Source organism: Cryptomeria japonica, chromosome 6, assembly GCF_030272615.1.
Source record: "Cryptomeria japonica chromosome 6, Sugi_1.0, whole genome shotgun sequence".
In the NCBI taxonomy this organism is placed as follows: domain Eukaryota; kingdom Viridiplantae; phylum Streptophyta; class Pinopsida; order Cupressales; family Cupressaceae; genus Cryptomeria; species Cryptomeria japonica.
Window position 1 is genome coordinate 201,102,725 of NC_081410.1, and position 16,580 is coordinate 201,119,304.

At 35.9% G+C, this 16,580-nt stretch overlaps 1 protein-coding gene across 3 annotated transcripts in view; it reads left to right on the plus strand.

Moving 5' to 3' along the window:
* Window positions 1-16,580, plus strand: part of LOC131042329 (uncharacterized) — a 244,112-nt gene that overhangs the window by 33,025 nt on the left and 194,507 nt on the right. For 2 of the 3 annotated variants that reach the window (XM_057975679.2, XM_057975678.2), the window contains exons 5-6: window positions 13,382-13,525; window positions 13,650-13,709. The exons of the other annotated variant lie outside the window; for it this stretch is intronic. In XM_057975679.2, coding sequence (XP_057831662.1) covers window positions 13,382-13,525; window positions 13,650-13,709 — 204 coding nt within the window. The remainder of the gene's footprint in view (window positions 1-13,381; window positions 13,526-13,649; window positions 13,710-16,580) is intronic. 3 annotated transcript variants of the gene reach the window in all.

Sequence of the window (16,580 nt, forward strand, 5' to 3'; positions counted from 1 at the left end):
AAATGATCATGAAAGAGTTCGATGTCATGTATAATAATCACACTGATAGCAATCGATGATTATCTGGTAGCAGTCCTTGGAGATAATTAAAGAAGTTATTAGATAACGTTTTATCAACAGCAATCACTATAATTAATACAGAAACTCTTGAAGATCTCTTAGGTATCGATCATACACAGTGATGGACGAAGATTAGTAGGTTACGATTCAAAGATATGATATGGCAGATGGTTAGAGATGGCTAATCGATAATGTCAATGATTCTACCAATCTTACGTGGCTAAGGAGGTGCGGTTTGAGAACATAAATAGATTCAGATTAACATCGAACATCACTAGTTATAAGACTACGATTATAAGAAACACCGTTAAGGATAAGTTGATAACAGGGATCAATTAGACAACAGCCATAATGGAAGACTAAATGAGTAGTCATAAAGAGGAATGATATTAAGAAATATTAATTAATCCTTGACAAAGGATACTTCTACTCCTGATAAGATACAACCTTTCGATACCCAAGGATATTTAATGGGGGGATTTTGGGAACATTACAACATCAGATTTGGGAAGCCTTAGGAAATATTTGTGGGAATTTGGAATTAATTGGAGCTATAGTGAAATAGCAAACAGTTGTCCATGTATGGTAAATCAATAAGAATGGTTAGGATTATTGGCTAGACAAAAGATAATAAACAATAATTACAAACACAGCCATTTCAATGTTAATTTTCAATCCGCAGAGATGGAGATATAATCGTGCAAGCAATGAAGTAAATCGAAACCCTTGATCATAGATGCGATCCGTATACTAAAGCAATCTGTATATACAAACAGTCATATTATTACCAATGATAGTCAACGATTATCATAAAGAAGGAAGCAGTAGTCGAATCAATAAATCCTTAGATCATCGAGGCACAAGAAGATCGAACATGTCTATAAGCTAAAGTAAATCCGTATCTAGAAGTTGACTAATTGAATGATTAATCATAAATAAGACAACGATTTAGAATATTTAATATTGAATGGTGATTATGATAAACAAGCTATTTGGAAATACTTGAACGAGAAGACACGATTTTGAGTGGTGACGTTTAAAAGTGAAAGGTATAAATAAAGGAAAAGAATAGTGGTAAGAGGATGGAGAGCATCCGATCTGACCTGGGCATCAGAATTAAAGTAAAGGAATTAAGAGGAGACTACAACAGATATTTATGTCCAATACATGATCAGATTTAATTATTTTATTTGACTCAAGTAGCACTCAGAAAACACATATTAATTGAGCATCATTTATAATTATCTTATGATGTGGAAGCTTGTTATAAAGGAAGGAGTACCACGTGGGGAGTCTTTGTTTTGACAGAGAAATCAGATCTGAGAAAAAGGAATTTCAATAGAAACTCAGGTTTATTGGTATTAGATTAAGCTGGCCAAGTGTTTTGTGGGCCCCACACAATAGTTATTCAGATTCCTATAATAAAAGAATCTTCCAACTGTATTTGCAGAAAAGGTTTTGAAGATTTCACAATTTTTGTTGTGATTTTAGCAGCAGCTCCACTAAAGGGAATGGGACCCACTTGTAATACTTGGAGATATTGGTTGTGTTTTAACTTCAGCCCCATTTAAGTTTTTTACAAGGAATTTGTAGATTATTGTTTGTGATTTGAGCAATCAGCATTACCAAAGGGTCAACAAATATTTGAGAGGAGTCAACAACATGTTGAAGAATTTTGTTTGGGTAAATCAGAGAGAGTTACCAAGATAAGTTCTATTCTTTTAAATTTTAAATTCAATATTATAATGAAATGTGTTCAGTTTTAATAAAGTTATGTTTATTAATATATTACCATTCTCATTTTAATTTAAAATTGATGTCTCAGGGCTAAATTATGATAAGTCAGAAATGGGGACATTACAACTTCAAACTCGGATTAACAACAAACAAACTAGCAAATCATGAATTCTTCATCCATAACAAATCTGGATTGCTAGAGAGCAGTGTATACAAAAGTTTCATAAAATCATATTTTAGCTGAAAAGTATTAGAATAATATCTTTCTCTTTGTGTTATTAATGGTCATTTAAGTTGTTTCTAATTTTGCCTCTAGTTAACGATTGTTTCTTTTAGAAACATCGTCTTTGTAACTCTATTTAAAGGAGCTTTGTCTCCTTGATTAATTGAACAACATCGATTCTTTGAAATCCATATGCTTTTGCATCTGTATTATGGTATCAGAGCCAAGTTATTTTCGAAAATAATTTTTGAATTTTTAACAGTTTTTTTGAAAAATTTATTTGTTTATTCGAAATTGCTACTTTGACAGTTCATTTTGGCTGCAACTACTAGGGTTCTCTCGCTATTTTCTGCCCTACCGCGACCCGTCTCTCCTGCATTTCGCGCAACCATGCGACGCATTTTTTTCCTGCTTGTAGATTTTTTTCTGCCATTTTTGGACAAAAATCTGCATTTTCGGCTAGGGTTTTGACCCTCTAGATTCAGTCAAATTTTTTTTTTGAGTACAGATTCGTGGTGGGTTTTTCAAGATCTCAACTGGGTCGTCGTCAGAATTTTCTGGGTGCCTCGATTTTCGCCTTCTGGGTTTTTCGCAAGGATTTCTGGGTTGTCTTCGGATTTTTCTGGGTCAGCCGGATTTTTTTTCGAAATCTGTGCCATCCGTATTTCATTTTTTTTGAAGTCTGTACCTGCATTTGTCTCTGTTTCTGCATTGGGATTCAAATTTTTAAATTCCGTGCCAGCGCCTCTTCTCAATTTTTCGTTTTCCGTGCATTGGGAAACGTGTAAGATGGCGTCATTGACCAACTTGATGTTGGAAGGCAGTTAGGTTTTGTGCACTTAGCATCTTCTTAGTACCTCACTTTTCGTGCCTCAAAAAGTGTGAAGATGGCTTATGGGCATCGATGTTTGTTTCGGTTTTTAATATTTTTTAACCTAAAAAAAAATTCTAATGGGTTTTAATATTTTTTCCCTTAAAAAAATCTGTGGGTTTTAATAATTTTGTCCTAAAAAATTATCTCTGGGTTTTTAAATATTTTTTGTCCCTGTAAAAAAAAAATCATGGGAGGGTTTATGATTTTTTCCTCGAAAATTGTACTTTGTTGGAGTCTGTTTTTCGTCGCACTTGGAGTTGTTGTGCGTATATCTGCACTAGTCTCTTATTTGCAGTCTATTTTCGGGCATCTTGCTCATCTGCGATAGTTTGGAGGGTTTGCCGATTTTTTCCTCAAAATCATGACAACTGTTCTTGGTGTCTCTGGTTACAGGGAGGGACAGTTTTCCAACATCAGGTTGGATGGTTGGTGTTGTTTTGGGTATCTCCAGAAGTTCTGCAGTTTCTGGGAGAGTTGGTGGCAGACTCATCTCAAGTGGCAGAGTTAGTGGCAGGCTCTTGTCTTCTGTTGCAGCGTGTTCTGAGAAGAAGGGGGCAACCTTCTCTGTTATTTCTCTTGGTAGTTAGAACGATGACCATTAAGGGAGGGTATTAGAATAATATCTTTCTCTTTGTGTTATTAATGGTCATTTAAGTTGTTTCTAATTTCGCCTCTAGTTAACGATTGTTTCTTTTAGAAACATCGTCTTTGTAACTCTATTTAAAGGAGCTTTGTCTCCTTGATTAATTGAACAAAATCGATTCTTTGAAATCCATATGCTTTTACATCTGTATTAAAAAGTACATTTTTCTTCTTTATAAAAATCAAATAATAATAACCTATTGTAATTTCCTTGAACACTTAAATCTAACTGATTCACTGAAATCCACAAGTGTAAGGGTATTTATTATAAAATTCCTTCAAAGTACATTGATGTCAGGGTCCTCTGGAATTCAGACAATCAAGATTGGTAAATCAAATATATTATCTCCCATTCATATAAATTTCATCAAATACATATCGTCACACATTCATTAATTTACTTTGGTTTCTTTTGTCCATGCAATTCTGTAGCCACCTACCAGTTGTTGCCTATCACGTTCAACACCTGAGGTCAAGCAAGAAGATGACTGCCACTTATCCTACTGATACCGTTATACCACATGGGTTCTAACCACTCCTAGAGCCAAGAAGGTGACTATGTCAACCTTTTGGAAGTTTATGATAGGAGATTGACACATCAATCATATAAGATTCATCAATAGAATATGACTAAGAATAAGGATAATTGAATTATTGTCCACAAGTGACTAGAATTAGATCAATGGGACTTGAGAATACATTGGTTTATAATAGACATTCCTAGGAAGAGAGCACCCTTAGGAAACAAAATAAAGGAACAATAAGCATATAGAACAATAGGCTAGGATTCAGATTAACAGTACTAGTCATAGACTCTTCTCAACGGGGTGGGGGAGTTGAAGTGGGAGAGGTGCTTTTCCAATAGAATTTCAGGTCACCCTCCTGGAGGGTAGCATCTAGGAACATAGTTCATAACAAAATTTACAACACTATCCGCCTAGCCAGAGGGGAAAACATCACAATGCCAGATAATTTAAACCTTTATTTTCCTCCGATGCAAGTCACCATATCGCACAAATTCGTATATATCTCCTCAGACATCCAAAGAGGAAAATTACGGCTCCATGTCTTGTCTCTCAGGGACTTTCATCCATTTCCATTAATAAGATCGAGACAAGTGCCAAGTCCAATCCCATTCATACCCAAAATTTACAAGCCTGGCAAATTTTCCTTATGGGAAGCCATTGATGAACTTATAAGGCACTGAGAGGGGGGGGGGAGGGGGGTTGAATTAGTGCAAGTAAAAACAATATAAATTTGATCACCAACTTTAACAACTTAAAACTTATCAAGCATATAAGAAATATCACCACATAAGCAAATGCCCAATAAAACAAATTCCACGTAACACGAGATTATACGTGGAAAACCCAAAAGGAAAAAACCACAGTGGGAGTTGGTACCCACAAGATTCACTATCTGTAGAATAGAAATCTTGACCGGTTAAGGTCTTACAACTATGCCCTATCAGGAGTAGACATGGTTAAGAGTCACTTGGTTAAGGGATTTGAATGATAAGCCTTGTTAGGAGCAATGACCTGTTAGGATCAACCTTGCAAGAGGATTTAACACTCTGATTTAGAGCTACTCTGTTAGGGGATTTTGTTGCTGCAAACTGTTAGGAAAACAACAATGATAAGATCTTCAAGTAACACCTTCTGTGTCTGATAAGATCCACTTCCGATCCTTAAGACATCAACAACACTTCATTACAAAACTTACCTAAACACTGCACGATCACATTCCCAATATTTGCTCATGAATTCTCTCTTCACACACATACCGACTTTATACCTCATCACACTTTTTATAAACATTTACATTAAGTTGGCTACAACCTTGGAACAATTTCCTAGGTTCAATGAATCTAGACAAACTTACATCACACGCTTTACATATGTCGGCCACCGACATAACAAATTAAAACTTGTGCCATGTTACCAATTTAAGTGACTATAGCACTACGGGTTAAGTGTTCTACCAGTTTGTCTGTTCTGTAAATCAAATCTCGCTCATTCAGTTGAATCTGCCAATGCGGTTGAGAACATAGCTCCAAATACCTATCACCAACATCAGTGTCAAATCGCATCATCCAACTCTTCATGAATCGCCTGTATCGGTTGTCGGAATGCTACTCTGTCTCAGTTTACCGGTTTAGATCCTAATTACCGGTTCTCTGTAAAACTATCTTTTGTACCGGTTAACCCTTACCAGCTGGCTTCTAAGTCTTAGATGACTACAAAAACATTGTTGCCATAATTGACAACACAAAACTTAGTCATCAAACATGAATCTCAATCTCTTCATCACATTTACTAACTAATCATATACCGGTTGCATAACAACAACAATCTTTATCGGTTCAGTCAAATGCCAACAATCTTCCCCTTTGGCATTGATGGCAACACTTAGGAAAAAGTTTGTCAAGTAAGTGTGCAAAACAAAAATTGATTACATGACATATACTCCCCCTTAGCAATTGCATGCTATAACAAAATACAATATACAATTACATACAAAATTGACTCAACTCTTTCTCTCCCTTTGACAACAATGCCAAATGAAAAAAAAATACATGTGATATCAAAATTTGCATCAGAGCATATAGATATAAGAGTCATAAAGTCTTTACATAGGAATTCTGGAAAAAACATCACTAAAATGAGACTTCAAATTTTTAATGTCATTATGCGATGTCTCTAAAATTATGTCTACTATCTCCACATGAGTCTTGTTTTGTCTAGCTAGCTCCTCGATTGCATCAACAATGCTCATTTCCGGTGTAGCAGGAATGGCTTCACATTCCTTGTATGCTCTCTGCAAAACTTCGACCTTCGGTATAAGCTGTGTTTGAAGTTCCTGCAGGGATCTGACTCTCTTCACATGGTCCTTCTCATATACTTTCAGCTTGTGCTGAAGTTCTACAACTGATCTTCCAAAATGAATAGTAAGGGGTTTAAATGACTCACTTACAACCTCAAGTTCAGGCTCAGCTTCTTCCCTTTTCTTCTTCAAATCAGCACAAAACAAGGAAAATGTTGAAACAGTAGAGAGGATTTTATCTCTGGTTTCCAGTGCTTCCTTCAAATAATCCTTATTAACAGTAAGAGCCACTTTACCTTTATCAATTTCGGACATCAAGTGCTCTGTTCTTTTCTTCTTGTAGTTTTTCTCCAAATTGATATAAGCTGCATCCTCTAATGACTTCATTTGCTCTCCGGCATCAGAAACAAGCTGTCCAAGCTTGTCAATAGGTGTGGCAAAATTTCCTGTATCAATCCCCTGTAGGAGACTAGACAAAATATCTACTGCACTCCTTATGGTCTCTGCGTCCTTCTGTTGTTTTTTCATCCTCTTCCTTTTAGCTCGGGATTGCATGGTAGTTGCTATCTCCATTAACTCAGTAGAACTCAGTTTATCCATGTCAAGGGGTCCTTGGATGCTTAATGCATCATCATCATCTTCATCAACAACTTTCTTTTTGGAATCAAGTGACATTATGGGTTCAGTCTTTTCTGCCTTATTCTCCTCTGTTTCCTCTTTATTTTCAGTTTTCTCTTCTTCCTTTTTCTTTTCAGTTTCTTCATTCTTCTCTTCGTCTTGCTTTTCTTCATTACTGTCCATTACCGATGGCGGTTGAGTATCTATGGTCTGATTATCTACCGGTGGCTCCTCATCCTTCTTTTCTTCTTCATCTTTCTTTCCTTCCTGTTCCTGATTCTACTCATGTTGTTTAGACATCTGAACATCTACATCGTATACATCTATATTATAAACATTATCACCAGTATCATCATCAGGAATAAACACCGGTTTTGTTTGTGTGTTCACTGGTTGGTCATCTAACACAATGTCATCGGGCTTAAAATTAGTAGGTTTAATACCTTTTGGAAAATCTTCACCCTTAAGCTTTACAGGTTCAGCATCCATTGACTTCTCAATGCTTTAGATAGATCATAATCAACATCTTCTATGATCATCTGGTAAGCAGTATGAATAGCATCTACCGGTACACTGTTCATTCTGCTTGAGTAGTATACTCTGTAACCAATCACCATCGAAGCATATTTTACTGCCGGATCATTGATATTGTTCACTGTCATTGCTCTGCCATCCCATTTGGATCCTGTCAGCTTTTCTACATCATTCTTAGAAATTTTATGTGGTCAGTCAAGCCACAGTATCTTGCTAAGCACATATCTAACATGTTCATCGACAAAATCATCAATGAAATTGAGTGCATGATGAAACCCTTTGTCGGCAACCTTCTTGTATTGATCCTTCAAAATACCATTCTCATCACATAGTGCTCTATATTGATAAAAAATAGCAACCATACCTGAATCTTCCACTTTGCAATGGTAAAACGATCTAACATCTTCAACATGTAATACACTGTAGGGAACTCCAGATAGGGCTCTGACAGGATTAGTTTCTTTAGATTTAAATGGATGTCTTTTGAATTCAGGTCGTGGCCTATTGGTAACATCGACTAGATGTGGTGTATCCATTTCTAACAAATCACTCTCTATTCACTCTCCAAGTGCTCATACAAATGCAATGTGACAAATAAAAAACAAAAAGTTCCTTTTATTTTCCCAATATCTACCACATTAAATGCCATTACTGATAAAACCCTAAAATGTCCTAAAACACAATACCAGTTCACATAACACATCAAACCTACCGGTTTGATCACATAATCACTTCTTAACATCATCTTACATCAAAGTATGCTGATTTAACATACCTCATGTTGCTTCAGGGGGTTTGGAAATAGATCTAACATTAAGTTCCCCCTAAGCTTTTAAACAACTTAGTTTGCCGGTGAAGGGTTCTCCACACTAGGTGAAGAATAGGATCTTCAGATGATTTTATTTCATTTACCTCATCATCCTTCTTTTTCCAGATTCTATTCATTTCTGCTTTGGTCTCCTCCACATCAACTTTCATCTTCCCTTTCCGGTCACCTGATTGATTCGCTGGTTTGTTCACTTTAGCTTTGCAGAACTTTGCCATATGTCTTGGTTTATGACAATGATAACAAGCCATACTAGAAGCTCTCCAAGGTCCAACATTGCCTCTGCCAGTCCTTCTACAGTTCATAGCCACATGACCAAAGTTATTACAGATTGTGCATACCACATTCATTCTCTTCTCCATCTCATAGGGACTAGACCAGTTAGCATAGGGTCTTTGCCAATTTGGACTTCTCCGGTCATTGAAATTCCTTCTCCAATCACCAACAGATCTCTGATTCATGTGAGGAGTAGGATTGTTTGCTCCATACCTGCATTCAATAGATCTATGCCCATACATCTTGCATGTGTAAGAATAACCTTCAAATCTTCTAGGCATATATCACTGATTAGTATTAGGTCTATAACCAGTATCAACATCAGATCTGCTTCTACAGACATTAGCAGTATGTCCTGGCTTATGGCAATTGAAACAAACAGGCTTATAGGATTTCTTACCAGTGGTTTTCTGAGTCTTAGGAGTAGGTTTACCTTCATGAATGTTGACCTTAGTACCGAAAGGTTCTCCTTTCTCAAATGTATTGTATCCTAACCTAGATGTATCACCATTCATCCTCTGAGATTGGATCTGTTCATCTAGCATGGTAGAACTCTTGTTAAATTTTGCAAGCTTCTCATTAGCTTCTGCAAGCCCTCTAGTAAGATCATCATTCTGCTTCATAAGAATCTCTGTTAGAAATTAGGATCTTAGGATACTAATCATTAAATCACTTATAAATATAAATATTTTAGAAAAAAAATAGAAATATTCTTGAAAATATCACTTATGGCAAAGAATAGTTAGAATTTCCTTATTTGACCTTGATAAATTGATTCTAAAAAACAATAGAGAAGGCACAGTAAATAAATAGCTCAAATGGCCTTGCACATGTGTTGATTCAACATAAATCAGAATTCCATCAAGTTCAACATATCTTTTAGTATAATCTGTAAAAATGATTAGTATAGCCTAACCTGCTCTGATACCATGTTAGAAATTAGGATCTTAGGATACACATTACACAAGATATACATGGGGAAAACCCTTTCGAGTAAAAAACCCCATAAAGCATCATTTAATTAAAACATTTACAAATATAGTCTATCATAAAATAGACATGAACCTGGGGACACTCCTCCAATACTTCCATATGGCCAATAATACCTCATATGCATAGTGATACAACTCACCATAAGGCTCCAAATTCACACACCTCTCAAATGAGAGAGAACCTCCTTAAATATAGGAGGAAGGGTGACTTCACTAGTCACACCTTTTCAATAACCCCCACTCAAATAATTAATAATCTAATAATTATTAGATTATAATTATTTCAAATGGGATATGCTTATAAAGCATATAATATATAAGGTTTTATAACCTTATATTAGAACATTATATATAAATGTTATAAGGATGTGATCCCTAATAACATTATGTTCTAACAGTCTCTCTAAGAGACATTGCCATATCAAGATCTGCTTTGATTTCTTCTTTTTCTTCTTTCTCCTCATGCCAGTGTGCATATAGAGTGCCATTTTCCTGATTTATTTTAAAGATCTCATGATCTTTCTCTTTGATCTTGTCTTCAGCTGCCCTTCTTGTTTCAAGTTCTTGACTCATCCGGATAGTTAGGGCTTCAAGCTTTCTCTTGAAGTTAGTTTTCTCACCATTTAGTTTCTCCACTTCCTCAACCAATGCATCTATGTTTGCTTCATCAGAAGAGCTGCTTTTAGAGACTTCCAACAGTTGTTCAGTAAACTCTTACCTTTTAGCAAGTGAAGTTTTATACTTGCCTCTCAAAGTTTCTAGGGCATCCTTAGTTTTAGCAAGTTTAAGAGACATCTCTCTATAACTCATGTCCCCCATGTTTGCCTTAGGAATCCTTCTCAAGCAGTTAGGCCTCAAAGAAGGTTGGCTCTGATACCAATTGATTAAGTAAAAACCATATAAATCTAATCACGAACTTAAACAACTCAAAACTTATCAAGCATATAAGAAATATCACCACATAAGCAAATGCCTAATAAAATAAATTCCACATAACACGAGATTATACACGGAAAACCCAAAAGGGAAAAAACATGGTGGGAGTTGGTACCCACAAGATTCACTATCTGTAGAATAGAAATCTTGACCGGTTAAGGTCTTAGAACTATGCCCTATTAGGAGCAGACCTGGTTAAGAGTCACCTGGTTAAGGGATTTGAATGATAAGCCCTGTTAGGAGCAATGACCTGTTGGATCAACCTTGCAAGAGGATTTAACACTCTGATTCAGAGCTACTCTGTTAGGGGATTTACAGTTTAAGGCCTATTAGGACCTACTCGGTTAGGGGATTTTGTTGCTACAAACTGTTAGGAAAACAACAATGATAAGATCTTCAAGTAACTCCTGCTGTGTCTGATAAGATCCACTTCCGATCCTCAAGACATCAACAACACTTCATTACAAAACTTCCCTAAACACTGCACGATCACATTCACAATATTTGCTCATGAATTCTCTCTTCACACACATACCGACTTTATACCTCATCACACTTTTTATAAACATTTACATTAAGTTGGCTACAACCTTGGAACAATTTCCTAGGTTCAATGAATCTAGACAAACTTACATCGCACGCTTTACATATGTTGGCCACCGACATAACAAATTAAAACTTGTGCCGTGTTACCAATTTAAGTGACTATATCACTACGGGTTAAGTGTTCTACCAGTTTGTCTATTCTGTAAATCAAATCTCGCTCATTCAATTGAATCTGCCAATGTGGTTGAGAACATAGCTCCAAATACCTGTCACCAACATCAGTGTCAAATTGCATCATCCAACTCTTCATGAATCGCCTGTACCGGTTGTCGGAATGCTACTTTGTCTCAGTTTACCGGTTGAGATTCTAATTACCAGTTCTCTGTAAAACTGTCTTTTGTACTGGTTAACCCTTACTAGTTGGCTTCTAAGACTTAGATGACTACAAAAACATTGTTGCCATCAATGACAACACAAAACTTAGTCATCAAACATGAATCTCAATCTTATTATCACATTTACTAACTAATCATATACCGGTTGCATAACAACAACAATCTTTACCGGTTCAGTCAAATGCCAACAGCCATCTGGGCCAGGTTATAGGAATATAAATTCACACATTTTGATGCGACAGTGTGGGACACACAGGGGCAAGACACCCGCCTACCAAAAGGAAACTCAACACATGCTCAACTGCATAACAATGAAAAGATATTATCCCTTTCTCAATCAAACTATTAAGTAAATTTTTAGTTGAGAGCTTACCTGTGTCCCTTGAAGTTCTGGCCCTGAAGAAGTTTCTTCATGCCAATATTCCCTCTCTGGACCTTTAACTTCTTATAGGTTTTCAAAGACTTCAATGAAACTGGAAAAGAAAATGTGGAGACAATGATGTTGAGAAAACCAGAATGGCAATATGCAGACCAATTGAAATTTGAACACATTCTGAGATTAATGACAATCCTCAATTTGTCTAATTTTTCCTGTATATGTATGAGCACCATTACACTCTGCCCATCCAGTTTTGGAAGATGCCTCATAATGTTCCATACACCCCATAGACTCAACTGATTTATCCACTCTGCAAGTTTTCCCATCACCATATATTCTCTTACAGTCTGAGCACACATGGGTGCATATACCTCAATAACGAGTCAAGGAGAATTATGGTACACTGCCTTGAATGCTTTAAATATTGCATTTGGCTTTGAGGCATCCAAGATTGGAAACAAAAGGTATTCAAATGAAACGAAGTGCAGAAATCTGGGTTCCATACATTTAAGAATCCCAACCATTCACCAAAACCAGGCTTCAAATCTTAAGGTCCCACATGCACAAAAAAGCCTACTTATTCCTCGTAGAATTCACAAAGTCAAATCACAGAGAAACAAATCAAAGTTAGAATAAATTGATCGGGCATTAGCTGACAGCAAGGTGATTATCTCGCATGGCTAGTAATATCCTCTCATTTCTTGCTCGACCCCATCTAGACCCTGCACACTCAAACCCACATCGAATTCATCCGTGGAAACATGTAGCCAAATTACAAATTATCACAACATCATATGGTTGTTTTACAACTATAAAGTAGATAAGTATCAATTCATGATTCGTGTTAGAATAATTAACTATGAAATTATTATTTCTCGTAAATCACTATATCCAATCAACACATAAATTTGTGCTCTCATAATGTTAAGTGAGCACAAAAATAGTTACAATGAGCATGACTAGAATTGCAAAATAATTGGACCTTACATTCTTTATAACTAGTTATGACACTGCTGCCAACTTGATTGGTGAACTTGAAGTGCTCCCAAATTCGTTATCTGTAAGCACTGATTACTTGTGGAGCACAGAATCGATAACAGAGTCAACCTTGGAATCCATTCCATTCCTGAAATAAATTGCTAAAATAAAATAAGTAATAGCAGGATATCTCAAAGAATCTTAAATGCAAAGGATTAATCATAAAAAACAAATTCAAGTAAACCAGGTTGAGCCCAATTCAGTTGTTTGGGTGGAAGTTGTATTTATGTTTTAGAAGCTCCATAACATAGTCAATACGAGTTATTTTTTCTTTGTATGTTGGAGTAGCAGCAGTTCCACTATTTCTTAGACTTAAAATTGAAAACATTATTTCCATGCAAATCTTGGAAGTACCTATAGGAGGGTTCAAATATATAAAATGGAAAAGAGCATTTATTATGGCCCTTTCATATTGTTAATGACTTTTCACTAATTAAGGTTTTCGATGAATTCTGACAAGTTGTATGGCATGTTTTATGTAGAGCACGCGAAGCTTTTGCACTCTCTATGGCTGAGTATGCAAAGGAAAATCCTTGTAGTTTGCATGAGTCGATACCATTCCATTTTCGCATGATAGAATGTGTGCTTGAAGAAACATGCAATTTTTTTCATCAAAAGGTTGAAAGGTAATGCATTTGTGAAGGGAGATAGATGCTTTTTAGTTGAAGAAGTCAACTGAAATATTCAGTTTAGATACTTCCTGCACTATTCAAAATGACGAGGTTTACCAACTAACACTTTGTCTTGAAGGTTGAAGATAGTGGTAGAGAAGATTCTAGAGGATTTGACGATTGATGTGAATATGGGAGGGTATGTAACATTTTTTAAGTTTCTAACTTTTGAAGTTATTTTTTGTTTTGTTTGTTGATAGCTTATTGTTAAGTTATGCCATCAACTATGAAGCTCCCCTTCTGTTAGCATTTTATTTTGCTCCTTTTGGGACAATGCAAAACAACACAATAGGTAAACATAGACCTTTCTTCAAATTAGAAGGGTAAGCTTACCTGTAACTGAAAACTAAACAAAACCTTAGCACTTACTGAAACAACCTTTTGCTTTCTACATAATGCACAGAGTATCTTTGGTGATTTTGACATTCAATACAAACAAACTAAAGAAAATACCTGTCTTTTTGGTTTTGGATAGAGGCACAAGGCTCCAACAGCTCATTTACATCAGATTAGAGATTCTTTATCTGCTAAAGTGACACAAATGACCTAATCGCTGATAATTGACACGTTTTTTTGGGCTAAAAGTAGAGACCTAAAAAAGTGAGTGTACACAAGAATTATAGTGGAAGCGAACGCAAAATCTTGCAAATTGAGTAGGAAAAATTGCATATGAAGCTACAATTACCACTTCAATGAACACTACAATACAAAGTCTGCAATATTCACTAATATATGGTTGATCTATCAAATGAGATTCAATTCAATACACACAAAGTAACACTAATCAGCTAATACAAAAATTTGAGCAGCAATGAAAGATCCCCACCAAATGTAAACTGCATTTTTTCTGAATTTTGATATTGCTGTTGGAGGTTTGGAATGGTTTCTCAGAGGTTCTATGCTTATGTTTTGATGTCAATGCTTGATTAGAGTTCAAGTGTGAAAGAATTGCCAAGGAAATAACACTTTGAACCACAAAATGAAGGAATATAATTGACTGATAATTAAATCAGAGTTCTGATTTTTAATGAATAGCAATTTAATAACTTTCAGAATTAAGAATTCTAATTATTCAGGACAACAAATAGCATACCAGGAGTCCAACGCCCTTCTTGGAGAACATTTTATTGATGAATTGAAGAATGAAACAATCAAAGGGCTTCCAGCTGTTGCAAATGGGCCCAAATGGTTTTATTTGATCCTAGGAAAATTACCAAAAACAAAAACTGGAATTCCACTAACTTCCACGCCTAGCTCCCAGGAATAACTATTCAGACTCCTGATCAAAACAATAACTGGAGGAGAAATTTATTCTTGTAACAACTAAAAATCATTTAGATGCTGATGTGCAATGCTGACCATGAGAAATTCAAGGGATTCAATCCCTCTAATGGCTGGATCGATGGTGTCTAGCATCCTGGAAGGCCACCAAATGGTACAGCTGCATATGGAGGCTGTACGGCTGCCATAGGAAATGAATTATCTGCCTTCTTAGACTGAAACCCTCTCCAATCTGCATACAAATTTCCTGTAGATGCTGAAGTAAATTTGAATTGAAACCCAATTACGAATTTTGGATTTATTCCTCCATCCTGTAAATTGGGGTATTGTCCAATTTCACCTTCTCTTCAAGGAGTTTTCGTTCCTCAAAGTTGCTAAGCTGATGAATTGAGTTGCAAAGCTCAATTTCCAAAAGTTGATTGTAAAAATGACTTCCCAAGATGCCAAAATGAATCTCCTCACCTCACTTTATTGCTTCCCTAACCCTAATCAAACTTTTTAGGGTTCTCATTATTTAATTTAATGAAATTTATTAAATATAATAATCGTCTTGCCAAATCGCCCAACTTGAGGGTCTTATTATTCATTGATTTGGCCCCACCTTTTAAAAACACTTTATGCGTAGGAAAACGTGCCATGGGGTCTTTTTAATAAATGCAATTCAACCTTTCACTTTTTCTTATAATGTCACTTTAATTAATTTTGTCTATTTTTAGAAAAAGTGACTTTATATTATAATAACATTATAACATCAAATAATAACACTTCCTAGCACCCAAATACCAAGTGTAGACCGCTATGTGCCACCACTGTCATCTCCTATTCACTCAATTCACCTGCGGAGATGGCTAATGGGTGTATCTCCAAACATGAGTGATCTACTAGGAGAGAGGGGACATTACAAGCAAGTAGGTTTAAAATAACTATTGGCTCTAAAATATAACTGCATAAACACTTATTCTTTATGCAATCAATTTGTTGCATACTTTGCCTGACAATGCAATTTATTGAAGAGAAATACAAAAATAAACTAAGAAATCTTTTTTTTTTTCCAATTATAATGCTTAAAATCTGAGCAAACTCTAAATACCAAAATGCCTAAAATAAAATGTTCGCAAATAAGAAATCTTTTTCCATATTTCTTCTAATAATAGTGGCTCAAATATAATTAAATATGATGAGTGGGAAAAATGTTTTTTAGAAGGGATAAAATGGGAATGAGTACATATCTACAAAGGGGAAGGAGGACAACAAAGATGTAGATGGAGACAACCATGAAGATGATGATGAATAGAATGGCAATTGGGATGAGGAGGAGGGGGAACATTTGTGGGATTTGTGGTTGGAAGTCCATTGGTCAATGTGTGAGTGGTAGGCTCTTCTTTCTACTTCTGTTGTGTCTATTTCATTGGGGCTTTGTTATGTAAGGGTTTGAGGAGCTTTGGCCTCCTTTTGTTCAAGGAGGTGTCTACACAGGGGTTTTCTTCTTCTCCTTGGTTCCTCTTGTGCGTTGGAGAGTCTCAAAACAGTTTTAGTGTAGAGTTTGTTTAAGCATCAATTTTTATGGGATCATAAAGCATTGTAAGAGGTCATTTTGTCTTATGGGATGATTGTGGACAAAACTTGTGCTTTTGGTGTTTTGTGGCATAGGGAGGGTTTTGTTGTGGACGGGTTCCTCAATTGTTACATGCTCCTAATGATGTCGACAATTCTCATGAGGTTCCTCCCA